At 43.1% G+C, this 16,726-nt stretch overlaps 1 protein-coding gene across 5 annotated transcripts; it reads left to right on the top strand.

Annotated features, from left to right (window-relative positions):
• The first annotated feature begins 3,693 nt into the window (after positions 1-3,693).
• CCR6 (C-C motif chemokine receptor 6) lies at positions 3,694-15,337 on the top strand. 5 transcript variants are annotated; one of them, XM_083605945.1, is made up of 5 exons: positions 3,694-5,613; positions 8,531-8,623; positions 9,556-9,629; positions 10,827-10,915; positions 13,379-15,337. In XM_083605945.1, the coding sequence occupies exons 4-5, from the start codon at positions 10,907-10,909 to the stop codon at positions 14,429-14,431; spliced, it is 1,062 nt and encodes a 353-aa protein (XP_083462071.1). In that variant the 5' UTR covers positions 3,694-5,613; positions 8,531-8,623; positions 9,556-9,629; positions 10,827-10,906; the 3' UTR covers positions 14,432-15,337. The 5 variants fall into 5 exon arrangements, with proteins under 5 accessions (XP_083462071.1, XP_083462068.1, XP_083462070.1 ...); XM_083605944.1 differs by lacking the exon at positions 3,694-5,613 and adding an exon at positions 6,486-7,673; XM_083605943.1 differs by lacking the exon at positions 3,694-5,613 and adding an exon at positions 6,486-7,673 and having other exon boundaries at positions 8,531-8,597; positions 9,520-9,629.
• The last annotated feature ends 1,389 nt before the right edge of the window (positions 15,338-16,726 follow it).

Here is a 16,726-nt window from a genome sequence, read left to right on the forward strand (position 1 = left end):
CCGCCCCTTGATCCTGACATTCATATACATGATAACAAAAACGGTTTAACCTGCTTGAGCCCCTCCTTCAATTTAATCTCTCCAGCTCCCCTTTTTTAAACTTTATTTTTAATTGAGTGGGTTTACATCTTTTAAAAAGAAAGAAAAGACAAAAAATACACATCAGATTTTACATTTATTTATTTTAATGCAATGGCATTAGTATTAATTGTACGGAAAAGAGTAGGGGGAAAATAGACAAGGTCAGCCACGGATGAGGAAAACAAATGGGGAAAATACTAGTTAAAGACTACTTCCAGATGAATTACTTCATGGGCTTACTATATTTGAGAAACTAGACCTTTGATACATAATGTTGGCAGCATTAAATGCTCAATTTGCAGCTTCAACAACCTCCAGCCATGGACTTCATTGCTAGATTTGCATACTTTAGCCAGCTTTCCATTTTTCTTAGAGGTCATTTTCCATTTACCTGTGGCAGAAATGAGAGCAGCCCATGGAAAACAATGAACAATTTTAGCAAAGCTAAAAGACAGAGAAGGCAGGCAAGCTGTTGAAAAATGGTATCTGTTCATTCTATTGTGGTTCAAAATAACGCACAACCATGTTGTCTTATGAGGTGTATTTTAGCGTCAGTTACTTGCACTGTACTAATTCTGCAAGTATGCTCCTTAATAGAAATCAAACACTTGTTGCATCATGTAAGGTCCTTTTGTAAATGGTTATTATTATTGTTTAATGCTTGTTTTTTCTTAGTATTGTAGATCTTTCTATGTATAATATATTTTTTTAAAAAATTAAAAACAGTATACCTAAAATGGCAGACTCACTGAAAAAGCTTTTGCCCACTGCCTACAAGAGCATCTCGGGTGGTCCTTCCACAGAGGAGGTGCCAGCACTAAAACATAGCTTCTCCCTGCTCACCACCCATCTTACTTCTGTCAGCAAGTAAACATGGAGGAAAGCACTGACTGCTGTCCTTAACTATACCCCCCACTGCCCAAATACTTCCAACAACAAAATACTATTCTAGCTAGAGATTCATCTGTCATTGAGCCACTTGTATGGATAACGGGGCTCAATACTTCTGTTCAGATAACCTAGGTACAGTGGTACCTCGGATTAAGTACTTAATTTGTTTCGGAGGTCCGTTCTTAGCCTGAAACTGTACTTAACATGAAGCAGCACTTTAACTAATGGGACCTCCTGCTGCTGCCGTGCCGCCGGAGCATGATTTCTGTTCTTATCCTGAAGCAAAGTTCTTAAGCTTAGGTACTATTTCTGGGTTAGTGGAGTTTGTAACCTGAAGCGTATGTAACCCGAGGTACCACTGTACTTGATCCCCCTTATACTAGAGGAGAGAAACCAACAAACACAATGTTCCCTTCATACATGTACACATAAACATAATTTATCAGTTTCCCTGCCTCCTTAACTGAGAGAGTCTTAGACCAATGTAATGCGTTTTACAAATACATGTCAGTTACATGAATAGCAAACAGGAAACTAGAAAATGGTTAAGCAGCTAGCAGAACTTTTCATGAGTGCTTAAGTTTGTTAGAATGAGCTACATCTATAATAAGTAGATTTTTAAAAAAGGGCTGCTTAATTTTTTAAGATGGCAGATGTCAATCATTTCATACCAGGTTAATTAATCAGGAATAACTACTTCCTGTCTTAAGCAGCCATAACTGCTAGGAGCAGGGCCAAGGCCCAGAGGAGAGTATAGTTCTAGAGGAAAACAATGGTGGCTACTTTGCATGTTTGGAGATATTTACGGGAACTTGCTTTCCTGTAGCTATGTACCTAGAACTGAGGTCTTGTGAGATTTGCTGGAGCTAATCAGAGAAGTAGTGTTGGATCAGAGCAGGCAGCATTCTGAACAGCAAATTGCTAGTTAAGACCCTTTGCTTGAACAGAGAGCATTCTGGTGCAGTTAAGCTAGGATCAGAGAGTGGTGCTTTCCTATGTAACATGCCCTTTCAAGAATCACCAGTACCAGAGTTCCTTATTCATAAGCCATAGGGTGGGTTACCTGGTGAGAGGGTTCAGTGTGCCATAATAATCAGGGACAGTGATCCCAGAGACAAAGGGAGTCTGTGCCACTGGTAGAATTTTCAGGCCAAATGTGTCCTCACCATACTATGTATTTGGTACCAAGAAGTCTAAGGAGGTTGAGCAAAGAGGGTTTATTTATTTTAAAGAAGGCTCTTCTTGGGTATGAGTGGATTTCTTAAGATTTCATTACAGGTGTAACAGAGACCCCCTCCCCCATTTGTACATTTTAAAAAAGACTTGCCAGCTGCTTGGAGACGGGGTAATGTGGATTTTTTTGAAATGTGAAAATAGAGGGATTTCCGTCATCTAAAATAAGGCATTCACTAATTCTGTCGTCTTCAGGGACATTTTTAACATACACCTCCATGAATCACTTTTTAAAAAAAAATCAGGGTAGAAAGAAAATCCAGAAAGGGGGCCCAGCATAATTATGCCTTATAACTTTTGGGATTACTCTCTTCGCTTAGAAGACTGGGGAATGGTTACATGTTTCTTTCTTTTAAACATGCTGTTTAGTGCTTTATGCATAATTCCCTTCCAAAACCACCCCTGTCATCAGCTCCTTTATGATTTTTCAGAGAGAAGCTAGAAATACAACATCATTCTTTTGCCTTATCGCCAGTTTACACAGAAGAACCAAAACCTGAACCCATAACACAAGGCTTAGCAGCTGTGATCCTACTTTTCCAGACAGAGATAAATCCCTCTTCCCCAGACTGAGTATCATCATCCATCTCCAGGATGATGTTTACCATATTGGCTTTGGAAGAAGTTTCTCTCTACAGTTCTTCAGCATTATCAGATGGCAGATGACCTATTTTCTCATCTCTACCATTTTCCTTCCGCATATACTAACTGCAAGATGAGATAGGTAGAAAATTTCTGAAATCTTATGACTGATAATTAACCGCATTAACCAAATTATGTAAAACAAGGAACTGAGCAGATGAGTGCAAAAGCTCAGATGGATGTTAAGCCAGATGTTCTTATCTCTTGCAATTAGGGGCTGTGTCTGTTTTTCTGTGTAGTGTGCTGCACAACAGAATCTTCTGGCATGGGTGTGCATCTGGAAGGCAAGTGTGCATCTGGAACAGTCTTGGAAAGCAAAGCTGTTTTTCTTTTTTTAAAAAAATCATGGATTTAGGTCCCTCATTTGAAACTAGTCCAGGAAAAAAGGGGGGTAGGATTCACCTAACTAGGCCCATCAGCAGAAGCTCTGTGTGAGGACTTCTACTCGCACAATGGGAGCCAGTGTGGTGTAGTGGTTAAGAGCGGTAGTCACTTAATCTGGGGAACCGGGTTCGCGTCTCCGCTCCTCCACATGCAGCTGCTGGGTGACCTTGGGCCAGTCACACTTCTTTGAAGTCTCTCAGCCCCACTCACCTCACAAAGTGTTTGTTATGGGGGAGGAAGGGAAAGGAGATTGTTAGCCGCTTTGAGACTCCTGAAGGGGAGTGAAAAGCGGGATATCAAATCCAAACTCCTCCTCTTCTTCCAATGGGGCTTCCTCCATCTCCACCTGCACTATCTAATATTGGTTCAGGGGGGTGATGGGATAACCCGCATAACAGCTTGTGGGGGAAGGAGAAGGGGCAATTGGCAAGCTGCAATGGTACCTCGGGTTACAGATGCTTCAGGTTACAGACGCTTCAGGTTACAGACTCCGCTAACCCAGAAATAGTACCCCGGGTTAAGAAGTTTGCTTCAGGACGAGAACAGAAATCGTGCAGCAGCGGTGCAGCGGCAGCAGGAGGCCCCATTAGCTAAAGTGGTTCTTCAGGTTAAGAACAGTTTCAGGTTAAGAACGGACCTCCAGAACAAATTAAGTTCTTAACCCGAGGTACCACTGTAGATAGAATGGCCAGAAGAGCACAATGCTGAATTTCCCCCAAGGTCTTGAAGCTATAATCATGTCCCTACCTCAAGAAATCACATTAAATGTTCCCACCTCTTGGAAGTGCTTCAGACTTAAGAAATGGTCTTGGAAAGAGTTGCTAATGTGATTTCTGGTTTTTCAAATAAGAAACTGAAGTTATGACTTGTAGCGAGTTGATGTGAAAGACAATTTCCTGTCTTTCAGGAAATATTAGCTCATTTGCATTTAACAATGATGGGGAGATTGTGCCAGGTGTCGCCTTTTCCTGTTCTACCTGGGACACTGTGAAAGATGAGTTTCTTTGTGAAACAAAGCTCAAAACACTTAAGCCAGATCCAGAAAGACTTCTAGAATTGAAAGGTATTAATTCTAGAACTGCACATGAGACCAGCAACAAAAGGTTGGCACATGCGGTGCTTCTGATCACTGCTCTAATCAGTCAGCCATGCCTTCCTCCACAATGCTCTATCAGCAGTCCATGGCTTCTGCGCATGCTCAATCCCTGTTGGGCTGTTTTGGGGGAGACTTCTGCTTCTAAAGGTTTTTTCTAAAACCATTTTTTGGGGGACTTCTGCAACCTCAAGGTCTCTCGTATCATTGGTTTTGTTCCAGTGACATACTATAAAAGCACATGAAGCCTAAACAGCAGAAATAGAAGTAATTATTAAAAGTTATTTTTTTAAACAGGGAGATCCTGTGTAATGGAAACCACATCCATTTGCCTTTGTTTCACATGGTGCATTCTTAAACTATGGAGTTCGCTGCCACAAGTTATGGCTATGGTAGAAAAATTCATGGAGGTTAAGGTGATCAATGACTATGAGTCATGATGGCTGTGTTTTACTAGAGGCAGTGGGACCAGCACTCTATATGTGTTCATAGGAACTCTTCTCATTATTATTTATGTATTTCATGGTTGAACTCAAGCTCTAGTTAACGCATAAAAAGAATACTGTGTGGGCTGCTATTGTGAATAGTAGAAACGGGTCTGAGGTGGTGGACATCCATGAAACAAGCAGCTACCTCAAGTACATGGCTGAACTATTTGGGGTGATGAGGTAATTGAAACAGGAGAGTGCAAAAGAAGTAAAACCCAGCAACCATGAACTGCTTGGAAAACCAGACGAAGGAGTGAGGTGGCCAGTGCCTAGCACCCAAATTCAGCACAAACTACCTACTCCAGTGCCTGTTGACTGACTCGGAGGTGAGGGTAAGAGCTGCTTGACAATGGAGCAGACTCCCTCAGAAGGTAGTGGCCTCTCCTTCATTGGATGTTGATAAACAGGTTGGGTTTGTCAGGGTTTCTGCACTGCAGGGGGTTGGACTAAATGATCCTTAGGGTCCCTCCAACTCTACTGTTCTGTGATTCTAAGTCTGTCTAACATACTTAGAAACAATGTACACCAAAGTAAATGTGCATTTCCTGTGAGCATTTCTTGGTAACAACTTTCATTTATTTCACTCATTATATTCCAAGAAAGAGTCTTAAAGATTTGAGGGGGAGGGGAATACATATTCTGAGGAAGGAGAAATGAACTGCTGTGAGAATACATAATAAATTATAAGAAGTGAATTTTGATAATATCTAAAATTATCTATCTAGAGAAATAATAAAAACCATTCCTGTGCCTATTTATTCTGGCATGTCCTACTTCAGGATGATTTTTACTCTTAAGAAGGTGGGCACAAGATTAAAGCTTAAAGTTGTGATCTCATGCATGTTACTTAGGAGTAAGTTCCCTTGAGCTCAGGGGAATGTATATAGTTATATGCCACCCCAATCTTCAAGCAGTACAGACTCCAGGGGGTTCAGGTGCTTACCCAGGGTTTGGTTTCCTGAAATGAGGGATAGTGGGGACTGTGGTGTCATTACGATAGTTTATTTACACATATATACAACCTGAGCCTAGCAAGGTCAGGTGGTACCCGGTGCATAATTTTTTGTGTGCCCCCCACCCATTGAAATTGAAATCTGTCAAAGAGAGCCGTGCAGGCAATTGCAATGCAGATCCCACCTTCTCCCCCCTCCCTCCACCCCCTCTGTCAAAGAGAGCTGCGCAGGCAATCGCAATGCAGATCCGTCCTTCTCCCCCTCCCTCCCCCTACCCCCATCATAGAAAGCTGCGCAAGCAGTGCTGTTGCTGGTCCTGATCCTGCCTTGCCTTGTCAGAGACATGGCTCCTTGTTGCCTCCCTCCTCTCCTCTCCACCCCTAAACCAGTGTGTGATCTCTCTCTGTCCCCTCAAACCAGCTGGGCTGCGGAGCTCTCCTAGGCGCCGCTCCTCCTACCCCCCCACCCCCAAACCAGTGCACCTGGCTCTTAAATGAAAGGCAAAAGCAGGCGACCGCAGCCTCTCCCGCCTCCGTGCCCTTCTCAGGAGTCTGAATCAGCCCCAGAAGGACTTGTGAGCAGCACAGCTTTGACCCTGGCCACACAGACACACACAGAGCACCTGAGCAAGGGCGGCACATGGACAGGCAGAAATCAACCATTGCTCTCAAATGTTGCTTTCTCTCTCTCTCTCTCCATCTTGCTGCTTTGCTTCTAGCTCACATCACAATTCCACTCTAAACTCGGGCCTTTTGTCTTTCTAACTGACTGGGGAGGGAGGCCCACCTGTTTGCCCTTTGGCACAGAGCCACTCCCTTTGTTCCCTTAGCGATTCAGAGGGCAATTACCAGGCTGGCCTGGCACTTGCAGCAATTGAATCTGTGCTGGATCCAGGAATTAGAAAAGGGGTTCCGGCATACAACCTAACCCGCCCCCCCAACTCATAACAATATTTTGAGCAAGCTACATGTGGTCTAGATGCTTCATACACGGCATAAGAATCAGAGTCCCTCTCCACAGGGCTACGTGCATCCCATCTTTCAGGAGTTTTTTTCAAGTTTGAAAACAGGAATTGAACCAAGGGTGGGGGATCTGTGGCCCTCCAGAGGTTGCTGGACTACAACTCCCATCACCCATGATCATTGGGAATTGGAGTCCCAAAAACATTGGTGCAGGGGGCACAGGTTCAGATCCCTGTGCCAAGCCAACATTTGATCGCATCATGACTGAAGACATGAAAACTCTCTTTAAAATGCAGACATCCATATTGAAAAGGAAATCTGTGTTGATTCAGAACAGGTATCTGCCCTCATTTGAAGTGGAAAGTTGCTGAGAAGCCAGACTCACTTCTGCAGTGAAAAAAAAAGCCACATTCAGGACTGTTTGTAGGCACAAACTTACCTAAGTAAGCCATGAAATAAGATGCGTAGAACACTTGTCACGTACCAAGCTGTGCATCCTTTGTGCAGAAATGCCAAACTAATCTGTATGTATAAAACTGTTTGCAATTATGCAGATTGTTAAAATAAGTTGTGTGTTTGTGATGAAGGTTAGAAGCAGGGGACAGGAAAAGCTGCTTGCACCTGGGAACCTATTTGGAGCATGCTGAGTTTCATGTGCCTGTTTTCTCTCAGCTTATCTGTTAATTTGCTTTGGTTTGTGGTAGCCAAGAGCTGACACATGGTGAGATTTGGAAAACCGCAGTAACCACACTAGCAAAGTCAATGTTCTTTTTCAAACTGAGACAGAAGAACAAAGACTTCAATGTGTAGGTTTTATTTGCATGTGTAACAGACTTCCAGGCAAGGTGCTTTAGAAAATACCTTATATGTGTTTTCAGCACTTGGAAAACATCTCTCTTTTTCTGCAGATTTTAATAACTACAGCAAAACGTATCACACAGAGCAGGTAAGTCCAGCTAACTGCAAAAGGCACGATAGAAACTAAAGTTCTTCAGGTATTTTCTTGTTGCTGAATATAATGCACTGATATACATATGCAGTGCTTTTTTCTAAAAAAAATGTTTAGGGGTACTCTCATTTTGATTCAAGAAAATCACCATTTTATAGTTCAAATCGGGAAAAATAAATACAGTAAATGGACAAAAGTACAAAGATACATAAAATGTTTAGGGGTATGCGTCCCCCCAGAAAAAAGCACTGTATATATGTCTGCTTAATGGATACCATGATAGTAATTCAGATGAAGAAATAATCAGATTTAATAATATGATTTGCTAGCATTTGCTTGTTCCACAAATTCTTAATTAAAACCTCTTTTAGACTGTAAATCTAAACTTGCTTACAAGGGCAGTAATTCTGAACACAGGGAGGTTTACTTTCAGGTAAATCTGTATAGGATTGTGCTGTAAATGCATCAAAGCAGGGAACTAACCTGAGAGGCAATGGAGATGTTAGAGGATAAACATGCAAATGAAATACTCAAACAAAGAAGCAGAGAAGCAAAATTAAGTATTTTAATCTGCCTTCACTGCAGAAGGTATCATCCTTCCTTACTAGGTTTATTTGGACCAAGCGTAGTCCACAGTAAATTGAAAGGAACTGTGGTGTAATGGCTAGTCTCTACGTCTTGGGAAGCCAGACTTAAATCCTCACTCGGCTATGAGAATCACTGGATGAACCTTCAGCCCTGTGACCCTTTTTATCCTCACATATACCATCTTGAGCTCTCTGATGGGAAGGCAGAATATAAAAGTAATGAACTAATTCTTTACCATATTTTTTAAAAAAGATTTTGTTTTACAGGAAGCTATTCATAAACGGAATAAAATAAATAAGATCAACAGTCCAGGCACTTTAACTTTGGTCCCAGGTAAATGGGTTGAAACATCTTTTAAGGTTGAAATGTGCTGTGTTTAGGACTTTGTGTTGTGTGCACAGGAAGCCACAACGCACGCATGCAACCATTCAGACATTACTGGATACACTTATTTTGTTCGACAAGGAGATTCGTCTTCATCAGCACCACTCAGCCAATACTTTTCACTTTTCACAGTAAGCTTTCTTGTGTTGCAGCTTTTGGTTTATGCTGAGTTTTTCATTCAGTTCCATGTACTTTTTACACTTTCTTTTTTTTCCATGTGCAGTGACTTAAAAAAAACAGCAAGTCATTAAAAATCCCAAATCTGCATCTTCACTTATTCTATGTCATTTTTGCCCTGGTCCAGCTCTTGACACAGGACACTAGTTGTGCATAACTGCTGATTGCCATGCATGGGGATGTGCGTTCCACAGCTGTATGGGAAGATGCATGCGGTCAGTTCCATGGGACCTGGATGAATGTTGCAGTGTCATAGACCCGTAGAAGCAGGATTGTAGAGTTGGAAGGGACCCCAGGGGTCATCTAGTCCTTCTGGTTAGCCAGACGCACTAACCCATTGCGCTACTTGAAGGATGCAATGGGGCTACATTCTCCAGCCCCTAAGCTGTGGAACTCCCTCCCCACATTATACAGCTTCCGGTGAACGCTGAAGGCACCCCTTTACCTTGGCTTTTGACACTTGACCTGTAACAACAACAACAACAACAACAACAACAATTTATTATTTGTACCCCGCCCATCTGGCTGGGTTTCCCCAACCACTCTGGGTGGCTTCCAACAAAGATTAAAAATACATTAAAATGTCACACATTAAAAACTTCCCTAAACAGGGCTGTAGGACCTTATTTGAGGGTTGTGTTTTTTGTGTTTTTAATGTTGTTCTTTAATGTTGTGACTTTCCATGGAACCTTAGGGTGAAGGGCGGGAAATAGATAACAAGAAGAAGAAGAAGAAGAGGAGGAGGAGGAAGAAGTGAAAGCTGCTTCTGTATGTAGATCACCTTGGCTGCACTGGAGGAAAAAGGTTGGTTTAGAAACCTGTGCCCCACCCATCTACTTTCCCTTTGCTCAGATTTGCTTTCAACAACTAAAATGCAACTATATCATAGTAAAGCAGCAGAAAACAAACCAATTTAGAAAATAAAATCATTATTTATTTATTTATTTATTTTTTAAAAAACACCCCACTATTCATAAAGGGATTTGTGCTAAGCTGTTCACGTTCATTAAACAGTAAAAAGTCTGGATTGAATTCAACCAAATCATATTCAGACTGATTGAAATCAATGGACATGTAATCACAGCCATTGATTTCAATAGCTCTAAGTCTGACCTACTGTATTTTTCGCCCCATAGGACGCACCGCCCCATAGGACGCACCTAGTTTATTTTTTTGGGGGGGGGAATAAATAAATAAAATTTTATTCCCCCCCCCCAGGCACGGGGATGGCGCGGGGGAAGCCCGAGCTTCCCCCGACCCCAGCCCCCAGAACAGCCTGCTATCCGCAAGCCTAGGGAGCCCCGCCGGTCTCCCCAGGCTTGTGGAGAGCTGCGCGAAGCCTGGGCGCGCTCTTCAGCACGCCCCAGGCTTCGGAATGCAGGCAGCTCTCTGGGAAGTCCTGGAGCGCAGGCAGCTCTGTGCAACCCTCACCAGTCTCCCGAGGGTTGCGCAGAGCTTCCTGAAGCCTGGAGAGCGAGAGGGGTCGGTGCGCACCGACTCTTCTCGCTCTCCAGGCTTCAGCGAAAGCCTGTATTTGCCCCATAGGACGCACACACATTTCCCCTTCATTTTTGGAGGGGGAAAAGTGCGTCCTATAGGGCGAAAAATACGGTACAGTACTTGGATTCAGTCCTCCATGTTATTCCACATACTGAAATTCTGGGAGAACTAACATATACAGAGTCCTATGAAATCAAAGACAGCACAATAGCTAATAGGTGTACATCAAAAAGTTCAAGGAGACACTGATCTAGACTTTGACCAGTTTCTCCATAGGGCTTATTAGCAGTGGCGTAGCATGGGTTGTCAGCACCCGGGGCAAGGCAAGTAATTTGTGCCCCCTAACCCGTGGATTTTAGCACTTGGGCAGAGAGCTGCGAGTGCGAGCGCGCCCCCCCCCCCGATGTTGCGGCCGGTGCGGCCGGCCCCCCCTGCACCCCCCACGCTACGCCACTGCTTATTAGACACACACTTTTCCTAATCCACTTCCTTTCTTTGCAGAAACTTTCCGTAAATCCAACTGAACTGTCACTGCTATTGCTACAAGTCTTCTCTGGTCAAAAGAAAGACAGAGCACCATAATGAGTGGGGTATGTCTTTTTCTGCTGAACTCAGTTCTCTTCACCACAGAGGGTAAAAGAGGAAGCAATACTATGTTATGTGTACTGAAACCGGTGAGGGAGATCAAGCAGAGCTGCCTTGAACTTCAAAGCCAATTCTGTTTCTTCCTCTGAGGCTGCAACCTGTGCATACTTGGCGTGAGACTTGGGGGAATTTTAGATTGTGCACATTCATCCTGATTTGTTTGCAGGCAGGTAAGAGAACACTGGCTAGAGGTTTTGTGTCAAAACCAGTGGCATCTGACACTTTCCATTGCATTTCCCCTCACTTTCCTTAATGCAAAAAGTCTGATCTGTGCAACCTGAATTTGCCTGTGTAAGCGACTGAATCTCACTTGAAAACAGTGACAGTTTGGAAGCCCCCTTAGGCTGCAATCCTAATTCCACTTCCCTAGGAGCAAGTCCCATTGAGTTAGGATTGGAATGTAATTCTCATGGAACTTGATAAACACGTATGGAACTGCACTGTAACAATGGAAATGACAGCTTTGCTCGCTCCAGTTCATTGGTCAACTTTTTTCTGGCTCCTTCTGAAATATATATACAGTGGCACCTCGGATTAAGTACTTAATTCGTTCCGGAAGTCCGTTCTTAACCTGAAACTGTTCTTAAGTTGAAGCACCACTTTAGCTAATGGGGCCTCCTGCTGCCGCCGCGCTGCTGGACCCTGATTTCTGTTCTTATCCTGAAGCAAAGTTCTTAACCTGAAGCACTATTTCTGGGTTAACGGAGTGTGTAACCTGAAGCGTATGTAACCCAAAGCGTATGTAACCCGAGGTACCACTATATTTACCACACCTGCAGATTTGCCACATGCACTGGAGACAAATGCTGGGTGCAAGAGACCACTGGAGATTATGTTTATTTAATATTTCAAGTTTCTTGCTCCTTATCCTGTCCCTAACCAGCTCTCTGAAGCAAGTCTGTCAACTGCATATAACTCAAATTTAGGTTGAAATGCCTGTCCTAACTATCCTCCGTACAGGACTTCAGTGAAAAATATTTCACAGAGATGTCCATAATTCCTAAGCGTATTAGGTTGTAACAAACACTGCACAAACAGAATGCACAAGCTCACATAATGGATCTGTCTCTCCCCACCCTCCTTCTCTGTACCCCCAGAAAAGCCCCTCTGGAGTTGAAGTGACTTACCAAACACAGTGGACTGTGCAATCTGGGGCTGCAATGGAAGAGGTGAATTGCCTCAAATTGGCTGGAGGTATCTTGTGCTCAAGTGGAGCAAGATTCCTCCCCACAACCAGAGGAATTCCCCAGTATTTGGTCCACAGTATTCTCCTCTGGGAAGGGGATCCCAGGGACTGCAGGGGAAAGAAAAAATGCATTGTGTGGTCTGCCTTCCACTCATGCATCATATGGGGGTGCAACCCATTATATGAAATTCTGTTTATTCCAATACTGTATTATAGACTGCCCAGAAATAGAAATGTGTTCAGTGTTAGGGTTGCCATATTTTAAGAGGTAAAAATCCAGACACAAAAAGTTGTTGAGCTTTTTTAGGGCAATCACCCAATAGCCCCTCCACTGCCACTGACCCCAAGATCCTGTGCCAGAGCCTGAACCACAGCTACCCGTGCACAATTTCTTTTTTAAACCCAAAATCCAGGAAAAATGGAAAATTCCCCCTGGATAGGCCTGTAGGACCCCCAAAAGAGGTCATGTCCGAGAATTCCTGGATGTATGGCACCCCTAAGTGTGCTAATCTAACTGCTGATTCATTTATGACTTTGTGTGAGTTTATGAAACGTATTTCTCCCTCCTTCTTCTACATGCACACATCCTATAATGTGTAAATATAAAGCTACATGAATAGGGTATGTGGGGAGATGCACTTTAACTGTGTCTTGGTGGTTTTTTTAGGGTGGGGGAAGGGGAAGACTGGGCTGTAAGACCGTTACTGTGTGGGAAAGTTTTGAGACCAAACTGTGTGATTACATTTAACTATGTTTGTGGTAACTTATTTTGCTGTGGCTATGTGGGATATCGTGATTTTATGAGATTTGCTGAAGCCAATCAGAAGTTAAGCACAATTGACAACATTCCGAACGACAAGCTTGCCAGCCCAGGTTCTCTGCTAGAATAGATGGAGTGAGGGAGTGTGTTGAGCCTCGTACAGGAAGTTTTTTTGGGTCATAGTTTGAGATAGACATGTGTGCCATTCTATGTACCTTGCTCTCTCCAGAACAAAGAAATTCTGTCCCTGCCCCAATTTTGGTGATTCTCCATTCCCACTACAGCACATCCTCCCCCCTGCTATATTCCAGGCATTTCCTATTTAGCATGGATTTCCCCCTGCCTCATAATGTAGATTTAAGAACCAGACAAATGAAGACCAAATGTTTTTACCAAATGTTTTCCTTACCTAAACCAGAGCTTGCCGAAATGTGAGTTTAACGGAATCCATTGTCCTTTCAGGAAGAATCAACCATCGCAGATTATTCTGATTTGTATGCTGAGATTGCAATGCCATGTGACAAGGATGAAGTCAGAAACTTCACAAAAGCCTTTCTTCCCATTGCTTACTCCCTGATCTGTGTCCTGGGGTTTGTGGGAAATATGTTTGTAGTGATAACATTTGTTTTATATAAGAGGTCTGATTCTATAACTGATGTCTGCCTCTGCAATATGGCTATTGTGGACATATTGTTTGTTCTCACTCTTCCTTTCTGGGCAGTGAACTACGCTCTGGACAACTGGATTTTTGGGGATTTCCTCTGCAAGCTCACCAAAGGTATCTATGCCATTAACTTCAACTGTGGCATGTTGCTCTTGGCCTGCATAAGCATAGACAGGTATGTTGCCATTGTGCAGGCCATAAAGTCATTTAAGCTTCGGGCAAGGTGTCTAGCCCACAGCAAAGTGATCTGTTTGGCTGTCTGGGTCTCCTCTATGTTAATCTCAAGTGCTACTTTCATGTTCAGTGAAAGCTACGCACTTCCAGGCAATGCAACCACATACATTTGTGATCACAAATCCAGTGCAAATTCCAATGTACAACTGAAATTGCTGATATTAAGTTTCCAGCTTTTATTTGGATTTTTTGTCCCTCTGTTGTTCATGGTTTTTTGCTACACCTTCATTGTCAGAACCTTAGTGCAGGCTCAGAACTCCAAAAGAAGCAAAGCTATACGTGTGATTATCTCTATCGTAGTTGTTTTTCTGCTGTGCCAAGTTCCCTACAATATGGTTCTCCTGGTGACGGCAGAATCTATGGGGAAACTGGACAAAGCTTGCCAGAGTGAAAAGCAATTGGCTTACGCAAAATACGTAACAGAAACTCTGGCTTTCCTGCACTGTGGTATGAACCCTGTGCTCTATGCATTCATTGGTGTGAAGTTCAGGAACTACTTTGTGAAAATAATTACAAGCCTGTGCTGTGTGAGACATATGAACTGTGGAACTACCCTTGGTTCAAAGGTAAGTTCCGATACTGTCCACTCCAGACAGACAAGTGAAGTTTGTGAATGACATATGGATTATTGTGTATACAACATGGTTACCCTCGGGTAGAATCATTATTCAGGCCTCACACAGATATGCTGGCTTCTTTATACTGTTCAAATCAGCTCATTTAATACATCATGCCCGTATAAGCTTCTGCCACAGAAAACTGGTCAGTTTCAAAGGTAGCTAATAGCTCTTTACACATTTCAAATAAAGCCAGTCTCTCTGTTCCCATAGCGGGACCAGGTTTCCGGGTGTTTGCATGCGTACCTCTTCTCTTCAGACATACCAGAAAAACACAAGGTTGCCATCTTCTGGAAATGCAGGGTCTCTTTCTTCCTTTAATGGGTGCAGCTGGCTCCTGTGTTTGTTTTGTTATAGTTCCACTTCAGCTATTGATATTATAAGAATTATCGAAAGTGTACTGTTATGGTTTGCTTTCTTGAATTGGCTAAGTTGTTAGCAATGGCACCTGTTGACCACTGGGAATAGGCTTTTCTTTTGCTGATTGAAATAGGCGTGGTTCCCCTCTCTGGCCCGTAAAAGGGTTTTAGAATTATAATTTGTATTAATTTTATCATATGTAGTCAAAAATGCAAAAACTAAGGGTAATGAGGGGACAAAAGATAAAGGACCCATTTGAGAAGATATAGGAAGTTTTTTTTATTGATTAGTCAAGTGTAAAGGACAATGACTGCCCTCCATCCCTGATATACCAGACTATAGACATTGGGAGTTATTTTCTCTCTTTGTCTTGAAACCTTGTAAAGAAAAACGCTGTAAATGAACTTTAAAGGAGAAAATGTTTAAGATTATCAGTATATATAGTCACTGAGGTGCCTTAGACCTGTTAATACTGTTCCTTTGCGCCTGTTTTGTTATGCTTCATTTTCAATTTGTATTTTCAAAAAAGTTGAATAAAGAAATAAATGATAAAAACAAGGCGAAGGTACATCATTTTTGAAGTTTTATCTGATGAATTGATACCTTCACATCACAACCCTTAAGCATATCCGGTGCTGTGGTGCAAAGATCCCTCTGGCGCACCCCCCCTGCAACTCCATAACAAGGGAGGGGGCAGTGGAAAATGTCCTCTGCCTCCCCCACCGCCCTGATCCCAGGCGTGACGGCGGCGATCAAGCAGGAAAACGTGCTGACGGGCATGGTCTCCAGTGTTGGGGCACCCGAGAAGGCAGCCCGGGAAGGCTGCACACTGCCTTTTGCCAGGAAGCAGGAGGACGACAAGGACCCCATCTTTAGTAGATGGAGAGGCTTGGGAAGGAAGCTGCACACCCACAGTCACTTACAGACTCACTGTTAAGACTGTGTTCATGGAAGACAATCTTACCCAGCCGCGAGTGATCACCAAAGAAGGAGTTCTAGTTTCACTGCTGGGAGGCAGTATGCCTCTGAATATCAGTTACTGGGAATCACAAGGGGGGAGAATGCAGTTTCATTCAGGTAAGGCTAGCCTAGTTCCCATAGGCATCTCATTGCCCACTGTGGGAACAGGATCCTGGACCCAGCAGGCTTGTGGCCTGATACAGTAGGGCTCTTTGTTGTTAAATGCAGATTATATCTTTAAGGGAGTGCGGCGTTTGCCCATTCATTTAAAAAATGTTTGAACAGGTGGGAAAGATAGGGTTAAAAATATAGACCAATAGGAAAGCCGGAGGCGGAGCCTACCTATGTATAAAAGGGCTTAATCCGAGGTTTGAGTTAGTTGTTGTTGGGAGCTGTTGGTGGGTAGTTGGTAGGTTTTAGTGGGTTGGCTGGTTGGGCAAGGCAGTTGGAGAAGCAGTTGGTAGGCAGTTGGTAATAGAGAGACAGTTAGGGCAGTGGGTTCTTGAGTGAGGGGAGGTAGAAGAGATAGAGAGAGAAAAATAAGACTAAGAAAGTAAAGAGTAATAACGTTTGGAATGCCGTAAAAGTATGTTTGTGACTGAAATAAAACACACTCTTCTCTATTAATTGAGAACCTGACTGAGGCTGAAGTGATTTTACCGGGGAGGACCTGGTTGGTGGCAGCGGATTAGTGGTGTACGGGTCAATAGTCCGTGAGACGACCGGGGGCTCCGTACGAACGCCACAGGGAGGAATAAACAACTACCGCTCACATATCCTTAATCATTAATTAATCACTTATCCTTAATTAATTAATTAATCACTTATCCTTAATCATTAGCCATTACTGGGTGGGGCTGATGGTAGTTGAAGTCCAGGTAATCCATTTATTTAGCATTCCTCATAATTTGCCTGCACAAAACTTACATGGTTGTTAGAATATGTCCTTATCTAGGGCATTCATTCTGATATGTT

This window comes from Podarcis filfolensis, assembly GCF_964270895.1.
Source record: "Podarcis filfolensis genome assembly, chromosome: 3".
NCBI classification, from domain to species: Eukaryota; Metazoa; Chordata; class Lepidosauria; order Squamata; family Lacertidae; genus Podarcis; species Podarcis filfolensis.